The 16,396-nt window shown below is 48.4% G+C and overlaps 5 protein-coding genes across 5 annotated transcripts; 4 read left to right on the top strand and 1 right to left on the bottom strand.

Moving 5' to 3' along the window:
- Positions 1–538: 538 nt before the first annotated feature.
- Positions 539–2,090, top strand: PFICI_04345 (uncharacterized protein; the record flags this gene model as incomplete). Its single annotated transcript, XM_007832926.1, has 2 exons — positions 539–1,364; positions 1,423–2,090. The coding sequence occupies 2 exons, from the start codon at positions 539–541 to the stop codon at positions 2,088–2,090; spliced, it is 1,494 nt and encodes a 497-aa protein (XP_007831117.1).
- A 2,968-nt stretch (positions 2,091–5,058) lies between these two features.
- PFICI_04344 (uncharacterized protein) lies at positions 5,059–8,086 on the top strand (the record flags this gene model as incomplete). The annotated part of the gene is made up of 2 exons (XM_007832925.1): positions 5,059–7,522; positions 7,653–8,086. The coding sequence occupies 2 exons, from the start codon at positions 5,059–5,061 to the stop codon at positions 8,084–8,086; spliced, it is 2,898 nt and encodes a 965-aa protein (XP_007831116.1).
- Positions 8,087–8,458: 372 nt separating this feature from the next.
- On the top strand, positions 8,459–9,952 carry PFICI_04343 (uncharacterized protein; the record flags this gene model as incomplete). The annotated part of the gene is made up of 3 exons (XM_007832924.1): positions 8,459–8,729; positions 8,791–8,922; positions 8,979–9,952. 3 exons carry the CDS (start codon positions 8,459–8,461, stop codon positions 9,950–9,952), a joined length of 1,377 nt encoding a protein of 458 aa, XP_007831115.1.
- A 335-nt stretch (positions 9,953–10,287) lies between these two features.
- On the bottom strand, positions 10,288–11,270 carry PFICI_04342 (uncharacterized protein; the record flags this gene model as incomplete). Its single annotated transcript, XM_007832923.1, has 2 exons — positions 10,288–10,987; positions 11,047–11,270. The coding sequence occupies 2 exons, from the start codon at positions 11,268–11,270 to the stop codon at positions 10,288–10,290; spliced, it is 924 nt and encodes a 307-aa protein (XP_007831114.1).
- A 592-nt stretch (positions 11,271–11,862) lies between these two features.
- Positions 11,863–14,980, top strand: PFICI_04341 (uncharacterized protein; the record flags this gene model as incomplete). The annotated part of the gene is made up of 2 exons (XM_007832922.1): positions 11,863–13,317; positions 14,087–14,980. 2 exons carry the CDS (start codon positions 11,863–11,865, stop codon positions 14,978–14,980), a joined length of 2,349 nt encoding a protein of 782 aa, XP_007831113.1.
- Between the last annotated feature and the right edge of the window lie 1,416 nt (positions 14,981–16,396).

Raw genomic sequence — 16,396 nt, 5'->3', positions numbered from 1 at the left:
CCAAATCAACTCCTACCTAAGACGGACAGCCGGATGGCTATAGCCTTTGTATAGTTTTTGATCAAATAGCATATAATATCTTTAAATATATGGGAACTATATCAATTGAATAAAAACGATGGATGATCTCCCGGTACGCTAAACGCAACGAAAAACAAAGGCTTATAAGTCCCATTTAGACCATTGAGCCACTCTAAGCTAAGCCTCCATAGCCAGCTGGCACTTTTAGTGGGCATCTCCAGCGCCCCCACATCAACAGCCTTGCCTTAATATGTACTATTAGTCCTAACATCCCCACCTCTTCTCTGGTATTCCTTAATTTTCTCTACAAAAATTTGAAATTTACTTTGCTTTAACATTCTCACATGTAGTTCTTCAGCAAACCCAGCCTTCTCCCCTTCTTTCTCGAAGAACTTGCAAGATGACTGAGAAGGCCACAACTTAAGAAACCAGGCGTTTGGATCAAGGCTACGTAGTACGCACTGCTTCAACCGAATTGCAACCAGCGGGCTCGCTGATCACCACTTAAGCACTCTCAATGCGACTTATCAACACTCATACTTTGGAGGTGATCAGCAAAAGCGACAATGACATTCCGCCCTACGCAATCCTCTCGCACACATGGGGCCGGGACAACGAGGAAGCGACGTTGCAGGACATGCTCGTCTTATTTGAGGCAGCGAAGAACGATCCAGCTGTGTTGTCGACTCATCCCATCGCGCGCAAACCTGGGTTCATCAAAATTCAGCAGACAGCCAAACTAGCCGCATCTGAAAACCGCGACTTCATGTGGGTCGACACATGTTGTATCGACAAGACTTCTAGCGCCGAACTCTCTGAGGCTATTAACAGTATGTTTCGCTGGTACCAACAAGCAGAAGTCTGTTACGCCTTTCTCAGCGACATTGAGGACTCCGATTTAGAGGACTCGGCCGATGACGATCAAATTACGCAGAGTCGCTGGTTTACTCGTGGGTGGACTTTGCAAGAATTAATTGCACCCCCTGTGGTTCATTTCTATTCTAAAAATTGGCGTTTTCTCGGCCGCAAGCGACCTGCAAGTAGATCTACTGTGCCTATTCCTTCGCCCTCTGGAAAAGAGCCGGATAGTCCGCTTGTTAGCGACCCAGATTTCCTGTCTATAATAGAGAGGGCAACTAGCATCGATAAAGACCTGCTCGACGGGTCACTAGACCTCAATGAATTTGGAGTCGCAATGCGGATGAAATGGGCATCTCGACGCCAGACAACCCGGGTTGAAGATAGGGCCTACAGCTTGATGGGACTTTTCGGAGTCAATATACCTCTTCTTTACGGTGAAGGCACGAACGCCTTCATACGATTGCAAGAGGCGATTCTACTCAGTATGACGCCCCGAATCTTTTTATAGTTCTCGAACAATACTAATAACTATTATATTAGCTACCGATGATCAATCAATATTCGCCTGGAAATGTCCAACAGGCGAGGGCGGAGACAAGCTCTCTGGTCTGCTGGCAAATGATCCTAGGTTCTTTCAATATTCTGGACATGTCAAGCCGTTGCCTTCCAATACCATTACTAGCAGTACTCCACTGGGTATAACTAGTGCAGGCCTGCGGGTGGCTATAGCTCTATTCAAGTTGAGCGACGTGGCGCCACGACAATTTAGCGCTTCAGTTGATTCTGACAACTTATTCGCCGGCGTGCTTGATTGCAGCCCCTATTTCTGGGTCGACGGCGATGAGGGAAGCATATGCAAGCCAGCCGTGGTATTGCTATGGCTCGGAGGAGACCAATTTGCTCGATTCAATGCCAGTACACTCATTCACGTAAACGCCACAGGTCTACAACACATTGATGTGAATTCTTACAAAGAAGTATATGTCAAGCAAAACCCGGCTACATTATCGCTTCCTGAAATTTATCTCAACGACCAAAAGTTGGTGGCTTCTACTCATAGAGAATATGTGATAGTCGATGTCTGGCTACCTCAAGGCCGATGGGACGAATCGACCAGGACTGTTAGGTGCAAGACGACCTCGAACTCGGGCATTATGTGTATCTTTCGCTATTCACTTCGACATCGAAACTTCCAGGATAAGCATTAGTATGATGTACCCTACCTACATCTAAAGCATTGTTATCCCCCTTAGACAGTGCCAGAAGTTCTAACATACGTTTTCTTTAGCATCGACGTCCTTGTTGGGCTGCACGATACCCTCTTGTTTAGGGCTGGCCCAGCTAAAATTTGGTGCTATGTGCAACGAGCTAGTATCGGCGATGAACGGCAGCTCCAGGCCATTGAACCACCTGATAATGTGCGTTTGAAAATGGAGCACCTTTCCATGGGTGTTCATGCACGCATATCTGTTGGGTCGGGAAAACACGCCAAACATAATAACTTCACACTCGAGCTTCAGCCGTTTTTCATGCCACAGGCGATTGACTCAGCCCTTGTCAGAACACAGTCGTCAATTCGCCACCGAACTATGAGTGAGGACCCGATGTGGCTGCAAGATCACGCCATATTCCAGCTCATTTGTGATTGGACCATTGCGACGGGCGATTCTTTCTCTGATTGTTTTCCCGAGCTCCACGAAACCGACTTTCAACCCATCCGATTTACAAGAAATCCTGTGACCGTGGTCAACAGCGAAATGCTTTTTGCTCTTGACAACTTGTACCTGGAAAGATTCTATGAATGCATTGCACTTATTGTGAAAAGAGTCGCATATGATCGTGATTACGTTCAGCACCATTCCTCCCAGGGAACTCTCGAAATCTTATCCTCCGAAAGAAGTCTCCTCAATTTTTTAGATAGTCAATCGGGGGGTCCTCCAAACTGGCATCAGCCGACACAAGGTCCTTTCCCTCGAAGCTTTGGCTCAACTTTTGTAACAAGCCATGCCAAAGGCGGAAGATTTCAGTACTATCCTGGGTATCTACGGACATCTTTAGATGATCTGCCTCCCCTTGAACTTAATGTCATACATTATGCGGTTGCTTTGAAATACAACAATGCTTTAAAGCGTCTTGTACAGTTGGATCATGACGTCGGGGCTCGATTCTACAAGACTTCCGGTTACTTGACCCCGCTCCACCTTGCGTGCATCCTGGGGAACTATCACGCATCTGAGACTCTACTTCGAGAATCGGAGGTAGAATGGGCCACGGTTCTCTCTGAAACCTCTCACTACGATCATCCTTTGTCTCTGGCTGTGTCATTTGTACGAGATCAACGGATCAACTCATTTGTGAGCTGTTTTAAAAAGGCGGTATCAATTGCTTACCCCAATTGCAGCTCGCCTTGGATTGATTATACGCGAAACCCATGGGGCGAAACTTCTCTTCATCGTGCAGCGGCCGTGGACAATATCGAGGGTTTGCAGGCAATAATATTTCAGCTCCCAGGGAATGATCACGATGGTCTCGACTATATCGACAGGAAGGGTCGGACTCCCCTGTGGCATGCAGCAGCGTCCGGGTCTTTTAGAGCTTTATCTCTACTCCTGGATTGGGGTGCCGACGCTAATGCTCGAGATGTTCACGGTGTCAGTGCTCTACATGCAGCTTGCAGGGCGCCGTTTAACCCAGCTGGGCTCGTTAAGGTCCTGTTATCGCGGGGGGCAGATCCTAATGTTCATATCGTTGTAGACTCACCTTTGAGGAACGCCCCGCCGATACTAGTAAGCCCATGTTTCTATGCGGCTATGCATAATGGCTCAGATACCCTTCAAACCCTCTTGGGATGCGGGGTGTCGCTTGATACTCATCAGTCACATGGCAACATCAGCCCGTTGCATATAGCGGCCGCCAATGGATATCTAGAGTGCGTTAAGGTGTTGCGTAGCGCTGGATTTGACGCAGAGGTGCTTACACCCTATCGCTTATTAGTTGTCATTGATAGGGAGGCTGAAGCGGTTGAAGCTGGGAATCAAGAGAGACTCGATCGGTGGTTGGAAGGGAGGTTGAACAAAAAGAAGATAGGTGAAGCTAAACCTGGGAGGTTTAGCAGGTTTCTAAGGCGTCTCGGCAAAGTTCAAGAAACGAAGGCAAAGGCGCTATCGGATCTTGAAGTTATTGAATTTGACTTGGGAAAGATAAAATCCGGGCCTAGGGAGATAGCTCCTAGAATCAAGGAGGCGAAACTGGAAACATTTCCTTTTGGGGAGGAGAAGACTGCATTGGATTTGGCAACAATTGGAGGTCATCATGATGTGATGGGGTTCCTTAACACTTAGAGGTAATTCGAGTGCTTACAAATGAAATCACTAATGCTGTTGCGTCTGCGTTTAATCAATTCATGACATAACTTTCCATGATTAACGTGGCTTTGGCAACGTCACATCATCAGTTGTTGAAAAGCCTATTTTGTGCGATTTATTATCTTTAGATTGGATAAAGGAACCCATACCCCGGAGTGTGGTTGAGCACACCGACCAGCACCATGGCGTTCAAATAAATATACAGGGACTCCTGGGGATTACACCACTTGATCAACACATAGGTACATACACACTGCACATGGGAGTGCCCCGCAGCTATGCAGATGCCTTGCTCTCGCTGTTAGGTGAGCCACAAACGTAACGCGTTTGTTGCAAATTAGCAAAGGAAATGAAGACAAATGGCACGCTGAAGAGGCTAAATTTAAAAGTTTGTGTCACATTGCCGAAAGATGACATCCAATCCATGCCGGTTACCCCCTTTTTTTTTTTCGGTTGCGGCTGACGCCCTGCATTGATAGGAGATTATGCCGTTATGAAGATGAGCTTTAGGGCCAATGAGCTTAGTCCCTGTACTGTTCTTGGCAATATTACGTGCATTTGGCCCCCAAGTCATGCTGCTGCCCTGTGTATGAGCTGGAGGCTGAAGTTGTTTTTCCCCTTGCAGGGAAAAAAAAAAGATTGGCGCACACAATAAGGTAAAATGTCGTCTTGGTAGGAATCCTGCAGCGCTATTTATCATGTGCGACCCGATCCGAGGTGCATGGATTCGCCAGCGCAGAAATGTAGTGATCATATTTTCTGCTGTTCAGTTCATTTACGGTGATCCCGTTTCATCATCGATGCCTACAGAATGTCGCGCTCTTTAGACATTTCCAGGACGAAAAGTTTCGAGAGCTGTACTAGGTCCAACTCCGACAGTCACTTACATGGAGTGAAAGAATGGCAAGTCAATCGGATCTGGATCGAATCGAGTCGCAGTGGATTTGTGGACGCACAAATAGGCACCTTCGGCAAAGGAGACGGCAGCAACATCCTAGAGAGGCTGGCGGAACGAAATGACTCGACAAACCCATCCGCCGAGAGCCTGCTTCGTATTGGTCATAAACCACCATTTTCCAGTAACGAACCTGTGTCGCACCAATCTTTCAATTACAGGCCGAGCCCCTTGCGCGACTGGTACCAAGGAGTGGTTTTCATCGCAATCATCACACTACTCTGTCTAACAGCTGTGGCTGTGGGGACCCTTCCAAATGAGAGGACAACATTTGCCCCCTTCATTGAAGTTGAACCAACGAATAAAAATTCTGTCAAAAACCGAGGACTGGCGGTTGTGGGTGACTACAAACAATCAGAAAACTACGTCTATGCCAGATATTCCGTTAATCCCGAAGAATCTGTGGGCAGCGATCTCATGAGACGCGACGTAGAATGTACTACAACGGTCTACGTTGGCAAGAGCAAAGAATCGACCACACAAGACACAACTGCTTTTGTTCCTTCATATACTGGTGCTTACGAATGTGTTCAAGTTACACTCTCATGGAGATGGGTCTGCCCAGGATGTACGGGTGATTCTGGTGGCTATATCAACATTGGAAGCAATACGATAACAGTAATGCCAAGTACTCGAGCGCCAACAAATGTGGCTTCTACAGCTCAAGTTCTATCTGGTGCAACGGCAACGCGGACTGCAGCGGTACCACCGACAACTGAAATTTCGACTACTCGAATTACGTCACAGTCCAAGAGCGAGACGAAAGATCCCCAGACAAGCAAACAATCTACAAATGGAGGAGAAGAAACAACTCGCAACTCTGTACTAGCAGCGACAGAATCTAATGGCGCACTTCAAATATTGCCGTCTGGAGACGTGGGCACAAGCGAGGTCAGCATTGATGGCTCTATGGCTACTACAACTGGTGTCATTCGAACCACGATGATCAATGGCTCCCCAACCATCATAACAGATAGTGTCCGGACCACTATAAACAGCGGTTCACTTGCAAGCATGACTGATGTCGTCCAGACAACAGTTATCGATGGCTTGACAGCAACCATGACTGGTGGAGTCTTGACTGCTGTATTCGATGGTTCTTTGACAACTATCGTTGACGCATCGCAAGGACTAAGCACAAACGTGATTGACGCACTAGTGCGCTCTACCTATACTACGGCATTCACAAATAGCGATGGCACGCTGACGACACAATTGGTGTACGTGGCTGATATTTTGATGGGGACTTTATCGGGGACTTTAACGGGTAGCCAAGGATCTCAAACAAGGTCTGCCCTCACCTTGATTACAGATTTCCCCGCGAGCTCATCCGTTAGTCCCAGCAGTTCGAGCTCACCCACTACACCTCCGTTAAATTCCGACCCAGGTTATAGCGGTTCGCCGACTGATACCAACGCCAGCTCAGGGACACCAATGCTACAAGTCTACGTTGTGACCGAGGGCCAGTACTTTGTCGGCCTCTTTTTGCCTACCTTGTTAACTACATTTCTCGCGATACCGTTGCGCATAATGGACTTTAATATCAAGCTTTATCGACCCTTCCACAATCTTCTCTCAAAGGATGGCACCGAGGCATCAAGATCATTGTTGCTGCCGACGACTGGGTTATCGAGTTACTTTCGCGCCAGCGACAAGATCACTCGCTTAACTGGAGCATTGATCACTTTTAGTGCCATTCTGATCCCGATAAGTGCTGAAGCTGTCCATATGGTCCTTCATCGTGGTGATGGTTGTCAATCTGGCCAAGGAAATGCATACAACTGCGCCATGACCTTGGGCGCCAGCACCGTGCCCGCCTATATCACAATTGCTCTTTTGTTAGTCATGGGTATTCTTATCATATCGGTATGGTACCACCTCCGAAATTACCACACTGGTATTCCCGGAAAACCATGGAACTTGGCATTCATGTCCAGCTTCTCGTCGGATCCAAAGATCCAATCGTTGGTGTTGTCAAAGTTGTGTGCAAATGCAAAGCCGCTTAAGCGAAAAGATCTACTCCAGGTCTTGGACCCCTGGCTGTACATAATAGAATCTCAGACAAAGGCTACCAGTGGTTGTAAAGTCGCGATATTCGACAAACGTCAAAATCAAGGCAAGGATGAGAGGAAGAATCTTGTTCTTCAAAAAAGCCTGAGCGAAACCAAGGTTCAATCCAGTAAAGCCCGAGGTGCACCATCCTTCGTTCTTACGCCACAGGGCAGAATTCTCATACTGCTATTTATTACTGGAGTTTTCTGCTTAGTTGTAGCGTACGAGCCAGAAAGGCCCGCCAACGGTTTTGAAAATTTCATGAACAGTGAGAGCATTGGCGTTCGGTTCCTTTTTTCAGGTATTGGCATAGCATTGACTCTAATATGGGCATCATTCTTCCAAGGCAAGTCGTATATATCGCCGTCTTCGAGGTTCATGCTAACCATGACCAATAGGTATCGCTTGGCTAAGCCCGTATAAAATAGCTTCGAGGGAACTACCCCCAGCACTAGCACAAAAGACTCTTGAACTGACTCTACCGACAAATCCATTCAGCGGCTTGTATCGTGCTATCTCGGGCAGCCATCCTGATGCATACCTCGGCATTGTGTCTCTTGTCGCGATACTGGCGCAAGCTTTGCCGACACTCTTGGTCAACGTACCTTTTAGGATGGTAGAGACGTACAAGACCCACGAGATATGTCTGTGGTCTGCCGGTGCTGTCATGGCAGCAATGATTTGTACGGTAGTGGGCTCCTTCTTTGTCGAGCTCCCTCGCATGGCTGTCGACCCCAGCACTGTAGCCGGTGCCATGTATTATGCAACCGTGGATAGGACTGTGTATCACAACAAAAGAGACTACCAGAAGTTTGCATTGTGGAACAAATGAAATCGGGCAAATTGAATAATAGACAATTGTAATTTTGATTCTTTATCATCGTCAGTGTAAATATATATAAAGCATGCTTGGCACGACTTGTGATTTCGCCGATAAAAACCGGCATGAGCCGAGCCGACACGAGCAATGTAAATGATGTTCCCCGTTTAAGCCTCGGCACAGGGCAGCCTTGTGCGCTAGTCCCGCCCAGACCAAAAGGTAGCGGTATTTGCCGCCGCAGCTAGGAACTAAATTTCTTTTCTTTCTTCCTCCTTCCACTTGGTTACCTGCTAATTGTAAGGTAGCATAACAGCTACCATCCTTCACCCCTACATTTAAGGCCATTCTCCCCAAAGTCTTGGTTTTCCAACGAATTTGGTCATAATGAGTGGTACTGAATTAGTGATCGCTGTGCAACCTCAGTCTGCTATACTGGATCTAGGCCCTGATAGCCGTAGAATGACGCAGCAACTTCAATATATGGAGGATGACTCAGCAAATGGGAGGTGGCCGGGACGAGAGCTCGCACCTGTTGACCGAGGACCAGCGGCATGGAGGCTGCTCGGCGCTGCATTTGTGTTTGAGACATTATTATGGGGTGAATTTCTCTACCTAAAGTATTTGGATCCAGTCAAGACAGCACTAATGAAAAATGGTATTCATAGGTTTTCCCCTCTCGTTCGGAGTCTTTCAAAATTATTACTCCACACTTCCAGAATTTGCCAGTAACCGCTATATTTCAGTCGTCGGGACTGTTGCATCAGGCTTCGGCTATCTCGGAGCACCGTTTATTATGCCTTTCATTCAGCGCTATCAAAGATGGCGCCGTCAAATGATTTGGATTGGATGTATGTCCCATAGCATGATGTTAAAATGTTTGAACGCTCGATCTAACTTCTTGAAGGGCCAATCTGTCTTATTGGGCTTGCTCTTGGATCTTTCGCATCCACCTTGGAAATGCTTATCCTTACACAAGGAGTTGCTTATGGTCTTGGCTTCCTTATCTTCTATTACCCCATCCTCAGTATGGTCAATGAGTATTGGATCGCACGACGAGGCATGGCTTATGGTGTGCTGTGCGGTGCCTCGGGCGTGTCCGGCGCCTTTATGCCGTTCGTCCTCCAAGCATTATTAGCCAGATACGGCTATAAAACAACGCTTCGCGCAGTAGCACTGGCTTTGGCATTACTGACGGGTCCTCTAATACCCTTCCTCAAGGGCCGTTTGCCGCCTCCAGAGCGATCAAGTATTCCCAAAATCAACTGGGAATTTCTCCAGAACCCAGTATTCTGGCTATATTCGACTTCAAACCTTTTACAGGGATTCGGGTACTTTTTCCCGGCTTTGTACCTGCCTTCTTATGCCTCCGCCCTAGATCTTGGCAGCAAGACTGGCGCACTCATCTTGGCACTAATGAGCGTCTCTCAAGTCGGTGGCCAGTTTATTTTCGGCCTCCTTTCTGACCGCAAGGTACCGCTTGACGTTCTGGCTTGTTTATCAACTGTAGTGGCAGCGCTTGCTTGTCTTTGCATGTGGAGACTGGCCACGTCGCTCCCACTTTTAATCGCCTTTGCTATTATATACGGGTTCTTCGGCGCCGGATTCACTGCCATCTGGGCGAGAATGAGCACGACTATAACGGGAGACGTGACAGCAGGACCAATTGTCTTCACGTTGCTTAACTTCGGTAAAGGTATCGGAAATGTGCTAGCCGGACCCATTGGAGGACTTTTAGTTTCCAATGCAAAGTCTTCCGATGTTTCATCATCGTCAAATTATCACTGGATTATCATCTTCATAGGCGTTTGCATGTTTGCCAGCGCTTGTACGGTATGCTCCAAATATTTGAAGCATCTTTGGATTCTGGTCGTTTTATAGAATCACTATACAGGGCAAGCGACATGGTATGCATACGATTCAAGGTATCCTAAGGTAGACTCTCAAACGCTTAACGGGCAAATTAAATTAGCTCGAGCCCGATGCTCAAGCTGGCAAGGGTTGACGACTGCTAAATAAGACAGGAGGTATGAACAATTCAAAAGCATTTAGGTGGGAATAAGACGCCACTCAAGAAGTGTAGAATTATCTGGGTACGTTACAATCTATTAGTCTTTATAAATTTCTTGATAAGTCTTTCCTCCTAGATCTGTCCAACCTGGTAGACTTTTGCTATTCATATGTCTTTGATCGATTCTCATGTACATAATTATATACTACACTGCTGGATTCCGTTGCCGTTGATGATTTTCTTTCCCGATGCTCACCAACGACCAACCATCTGCCCTGTGCATCCTCCGCGCCAATTTTTGGACCCCAAAGACTATGCCGTAACCCAATATGGCAATGACCATGACGCATAGCAACATGTAGCTTAGGCTGTACCGACTCTGGGAGGCCAGCGTGACATCTGGCGAGCACGTGCCCGTAAACTGGGTCAACTCGTCAAACGGGCATTCCATGTTCCTCTCGACGGAATTTCCAGGGTTGGGAAACTTGACGCAGCTTCCCTTGTTTCGAGTCCAGCAGCCGTTGCCATTATTGGCCTCGAAGACCAGAGGGGCTTTGTTATACTGGTCTTCCAAAATGGCGTCGGGAATATCGACACCCTGATCGTACCCCATGATCATGACTGGCGCACAATTCATGAACATCTCGGGCACGCTCCACCTTCCGTACCATGTCCAGGCCATGACTGCCGGCCCGATGGGCAGCCAGGGAGGCACTGTAAAGTTATAGATACTAGGTAGCAGCACCGTCGGCGAATCCCCGTAGTTCACTGCTGTGAGGTTCCGGATCGGACATCCGCCTTCAATAGAGTGTATGACTCTGAACTTGCTCTGCCGTGTTGGCTTCAGATCCGTGGTAACAGATATCTGGCAGGAGCCACCGCCGTGTGATGCACCTCCCATGGCTCTGGCAAGACTTGTCAGTAGAGTACAGCTAAGACGCACGTTAGATCTAGGGATCCTTACTGTAGATGTTGCTGAGACCCGCGTTCCCAGATGTTAGAGATGCCGCTCCAGTCATATTCAGTCTCGCCCGAACATGGCCAGTTCGATCCATCCTTTGCCATCGGGCCATTGTCCATGAGTTGACTGGGGAAGGGAATAGGGTGTTGCATCAGAGTGTGCGCATATACATGGCTGAAGAAAATGCCCAGACAGGGTGCGATCCTCGCAATCAGTGACATAACCATCTTGTCCGATACCAGGGTCCAGAAACCAGTATCGTGAAAGAACAGTGTCTGTAGTTACTTTGTGATTTATTCCTAGGGGAGAGTTTGAATGGGGTTAATAAAGGCTTCAAAAAAAGTCAGACGGCTCAGATTTGAAATTGACTTAGTAGAGGGCATCGAAATACCTTGTGGCCCACGTGCGAGCTTAACTGCCGCTCTAAACTCTCGTGAAAGCTCGTCCATATCCCTGCCGATCGTGTTGCCGTAAGATTGGTGACAGGGGCCCTAGCCCGGTACGGGACGTTGCTGCAGAAAGATAGAGTTACAGATTAGAGTTCGGGTTGTGGGCCTGGTAAATTAGCGAGTGGATACCCAGCGGTGATGCCCAGCAATGCGATGGCCTAGACCTACTTGGTCCCATGGGTGTTGCCGACTCGCAAACTGTCTTGCCCGACGAGGTAGGTCTAGACAGTTGGTTGTAGATACGTTCGTCCACGTCAAGAAGTATTTAACATTCACTTCCGGCAGGGTCTCGGCGGTTGCTTTCAAACACTCTGAAGTACATAGTCACTCCGGCCCCTTGTTAAATCCAGTGTTGAGCGCATCATTCATCATGGCCTTCCGGACCACCGTGGGTAGAATAGTCTTATTCGGATCCGTCCTCACTTTTGCTACCGTGCAATATGTTCATAGCCAGAGGCCGGTACCGTTGCTGGAGAGGCTGTTGCGCCCACTCGCGTTTCTCTTTTTGCTCAACTACACTTGGACGATCCTCCGATGGATCACCTACGAGCCCCAAGCTGGTATCACAGACGACGACCGGCTGCCACGCATCGACGTGGTTATTCCGGCTTACAATGAGTCTGCCTTCATCAGAGAGTCCATGAACAGCGTCATTCACTCCAACTACCCTCAGCAGAAGATCCACTTAATTGTTGTCGACGACGGGTCAACTGATGATACCTGGTATCACATCGTTGCAGCCTCTAAGAGCGCTCTCGACATCCAAATGAAATGTACAATCAAACAACATGAGCAAAATGCCGGCAAGAGGCAGGCTTTGGTCACGGGATTCAGTCAAGGAGACCATGAGGTTCTCGTCACGCTCGATTCGGATAGTACCTTGACCCGAGATACTCTCCGCAACCTCGTGACTCCGCTCGTCCTGGACCCCAGAGTCGGGGGCGTGGCTGGCCATCTATCTGTGGCGAATACAGGGAACCCGAGACATCACAGCTTCCGGTTCTTGATCCCACGTCTGCTGGAGATTCTGTTCCAGTACGGCGGTAATATCCCCCGCTCCGCGCAGACGAAGTCTGGCTTTGTCGTCATTCTACCAGGAGCGAACTCGGCGTTCCGGCGAGAAGCTATCAGGCCACACATTGCCACGTTGAACAACCAAACGTTCCTCGGTCATCCTTTGCGCCACGGCGAGGACATCGAGTTTGCCATGAAGCTGCTCCAGGACGGCTGGCGGACTGTATACCAGAGCAGCGCCATCGTCTCCACCACAGCCCCGGAGACGGCTTACAAGGCTCTTTTGATGTACATCCGCTGGGAGCGCAGCAGTTACACATATCTGCTCCTCGGCCTCCTACACCTGACATACCAAGAGGCTCGGCACGTACTGAAGAACGCCGTCTGTCACTTGGGGAAAAGTCCCATGCTGTTACCTACGTCGGCCAACAAGCCTTGCGAGGAGGATGCGAAAAGGATGGTCGTTGGTGGGCATGGAGATCTGTACCCCATACTGAACCTCATATGCACAAGCTTGTCGAGTATCACGTACATTGGAATTGTGGTTCTACGTTTCTTGTCTTTTGCCAAGGAACCTTGGATAGTGAGAACTGATTTTTGGTGCTTGATAGTGCTTGCCTTATGGAACAGCCTGCTCTTCATTCCTGATGCATTACAAGATGACTGGAACAACATGAGGTCAGCGGAGGACGATGGGACCGAAGGGCAGGAGGTCGAGGCTTCTGATAATAGGCGATTAAAGCTCGTTTGGAAATTACAGTACGCAGGTCTATCGGCGATCTTTCAGACGTTCTTCATTAGCTGGGCGACGGTAATAGGTATGGTGACGTTGAGGAGCCAGAATTGGCTCACTAGATAGGTCGAATAGTTGGGTCATACGGAGGCCTCCTCCATGCAATCATTATACAATCCACAGAACCGTGAGCGTTGTCTTGAATACGAGACTTGGCTCAGCTCATCACTATAACACAGATTATCTTTAACCAACTTCAGAATATGGTTTGATAATGCAAAGGTTATCCTGCATATGTGCTGGAGCTCAGCCACGTTCTCACAGTATTCTATTGAGACTAATACGGTCTCAGTACCCATGTGCACCTTGTGATGTATGACCCCAGTGGAGTAATGATAGCGGAGATTGCAGCGGAAAATGGCGGCAATAATTTACTGATACATGGAACCGCACCCTTGCTACCTAGGCCAAGGCAAGCCAAGGGTAGCGTGTTGGATATGAGATGATACGAAGTCGGTAAAAGTATAAACTAGGTCGAAACCGCGAGAGCCGTCCCCGTCCTATATTACCCACCGATAAGGGGTCCAACCTGGACGGGATTTAGCTCGAAAGAGCCTATGAGTGACATAGGGCAGGGGATTCAAGTTAAGTCCCACCTGGGGACTGGAATATAGATGCCATTGTCCATTCTCGCAACGACCGACAAACCAACTCATCTCCAAGACAGACAATCAGAATGGACGCCAACAGTGACGTACAATTCGAGAAGTTGGGGCTATATATTCGAAAATGTACAGTGAGCATTAAAACAACGGCAGCTATAGACGTGTACTAAAACGAGGTGCAGGTTCCCGGGACAGTAGCCCTGACCTTCGACGACGGGCCATGGTTCTTTACCAACTACGTGATGGACTCTTTAGCGAGATACGGCGCGAAGGCGACCTTCTTTCTCAACGTCTGGCCACACGTGAATGTGAACACCAGGCCGGAGTACTGGCAGCCGGTCGTGCGTAGGATGCTCGCTGAGGGCCACCAGATCGGCATCCACACCTGGGGGCACGAGAACCTGGACACGCTCACGGACACGGAGAGAATGGCTACAGTGAAGAAGGCTACTGACTTCTTCGCGCAACCAGACTTTCTGAATGGGACACGGCCGATGTACATTCGGCCGCCGTTTGGCGAGTGCAGTGTAGAGACGGGGTGCGTTGACATATTCACAAGGGCGGGCTACCGCTTGGTATTTTGGGACTGGGACTCCAATGACTGGAAGCATGACGCCGGGGATCTCGCGTATCTGACGACCGAAGGCCTGCAGGAGAAGCTGGACACCCTGACGCCTGCGGTGGACAACCTCCTGGTCCTGATGCACGATAACCGTGTGCAGACAGCCATGAACGTGGAGGACTTACTCGGAAGGATAACGAAAGCGGGGTTCACGCCCGTCACAGTTGGCGAGTGCATCGGCGACGCCAAGGAAAACTGGTACAGTGCATCAATAGCAAATTCGACGACTGCCGATCTTGCTCACGATCAGTTGGAGGTAACGCATCAAGCACTCAAGACCAAGGGCCATGCAGAGGTCTTTAGTCTTCTATTACTGATGGCCATGAGCATTGGCGCAGTAATTTGGGCTATGCGACGATTCAGAGTGCTTCGGAAGCAGGTTCTCAAACTCAAACTCCGTAAACCACTGCAGACAGACGAGAAGCATGGCGAGGAAAGCGGCCTCTTGATCTAGCTTCTCGCCAATAGATCACTTCGACACAGCTTGTGCGCACTTCTTAGTCAATGAGTCAGATTATGCCTTGTCCCTTGGTTTCGATATGCTTGGAAATGATTTCATTGGAGGCTTGGCGCTGGTCACCACTTGTGGTATAATGAGAAGCTAGAAAGCGCAATCGTGACCTCAGTAAAGGGGAATTCACTGATGCAATTGTGCTCAAGACTTGGTTCGAAGGTCATATTGTGTGGGATATCACAGGAGAGTACAGAACATTTGTATAATGCTTCAGACCGCATAATTATTGAGATATTCCCGGACTGACTGAGACCGAAGGCTTGATCATGACTCACTTGTCAGTGACCAAATACTCGAACGAGAATCTTCGTTCACTATGCAATCAATATGCTACACTCTCTTTCGCCCTGAAACCGCCGTAGCGAGGTGCGTGCGGTACTTGCATCTTGTAAATTGACAGCCCATATTCAAGCCAACTCTGGTGGTAGTATAGTTGTTAGCACAAGTGTTTTGGTAAAGAAGTATGTAAAGGTGCAGCATACTTATTGCATACGCCTCGTTGGCCGTTACTAGCCTCAGAGTGGTGAATTTTCATCAAAGCAATGCTTCTTTTTCTCTACCCATTTTGTGGCAATCAGGAGACAAGAAGACGTGGTTGAAGTCTCTCTCTGATAATCCGGAGGACCACAATAGAACTACTGATGGAAGGCGACCCACGTTGATGCCCTAACACTGGAGGTTATTTTGTCTCCTGTACCTGGCAGTTTGATAAACCGATGATCTGGGAAAAACTCCAATGCAACATGGTACGAGTTCCAACGTCATGCTTCCACCAACACTTTTCTTTCTGCGCATCCCCGGCTTTCTTGAGCTTTGCACATGTTGACTCCCAAGGACGAGGCAATAACATAGATCACATTCCATTGATCGATGTGAAGTAGCAATCGATGGATAGATAGACTAAATCATAACATTTGGATCACTCGAAGAACACTCTGAAAAGCGGCGTAATAAGACAAATGCGGATTGCAAGCGTCAGCTTGCCTATTCAGACGTGAAAAGTATAAAACAGAATGCTATAGCCATGGCGGACCGTTTGCGTGCGAGTGAGAAATTTCGCCAGGTTTCGTACACGAGTTTTCTAACGAGGCTAACGAAAGTGCAGCGGTCTGCGACGTATAGTGTGGGATCATGAGACTTGTACATTTATGATAATGTCTGTAGAAGATTGAACAAGGAATGCGGTTGCAAATTGCCACCGCGCCCTTCAATGCGTGCTTGCGCCGCCTGGCAGCTGCCAATGCCAAGGTCTCATAATATGGCATATTCGGAGTTTGGCCCCAGTGTGACTGAAATAGAACCTTATTATATACTTGGCATTTAGTCAGCTTCACCAAGTTCAATTGGTGTGGAAAA

The sequence above is a fragment of the Pestalotiopsis fici genome, assembly GCF_000516985.1.
Source record: "Pestalotiopsis fici W106-1 unplaced genomic scaffold PFICI_Scf_3, whole genome shotgun sequence".
Lineage (NCBI taxonomy): Eukaryota > Fungi > Ascomycota > Sordariomycetes > Amphisphaeriales > Sporocadaceae > Pestalotiopsis > Pestalotiopsis fici.
This window is presented reverse-complemented; position numbering and strand designations above follow the sequence as displayed.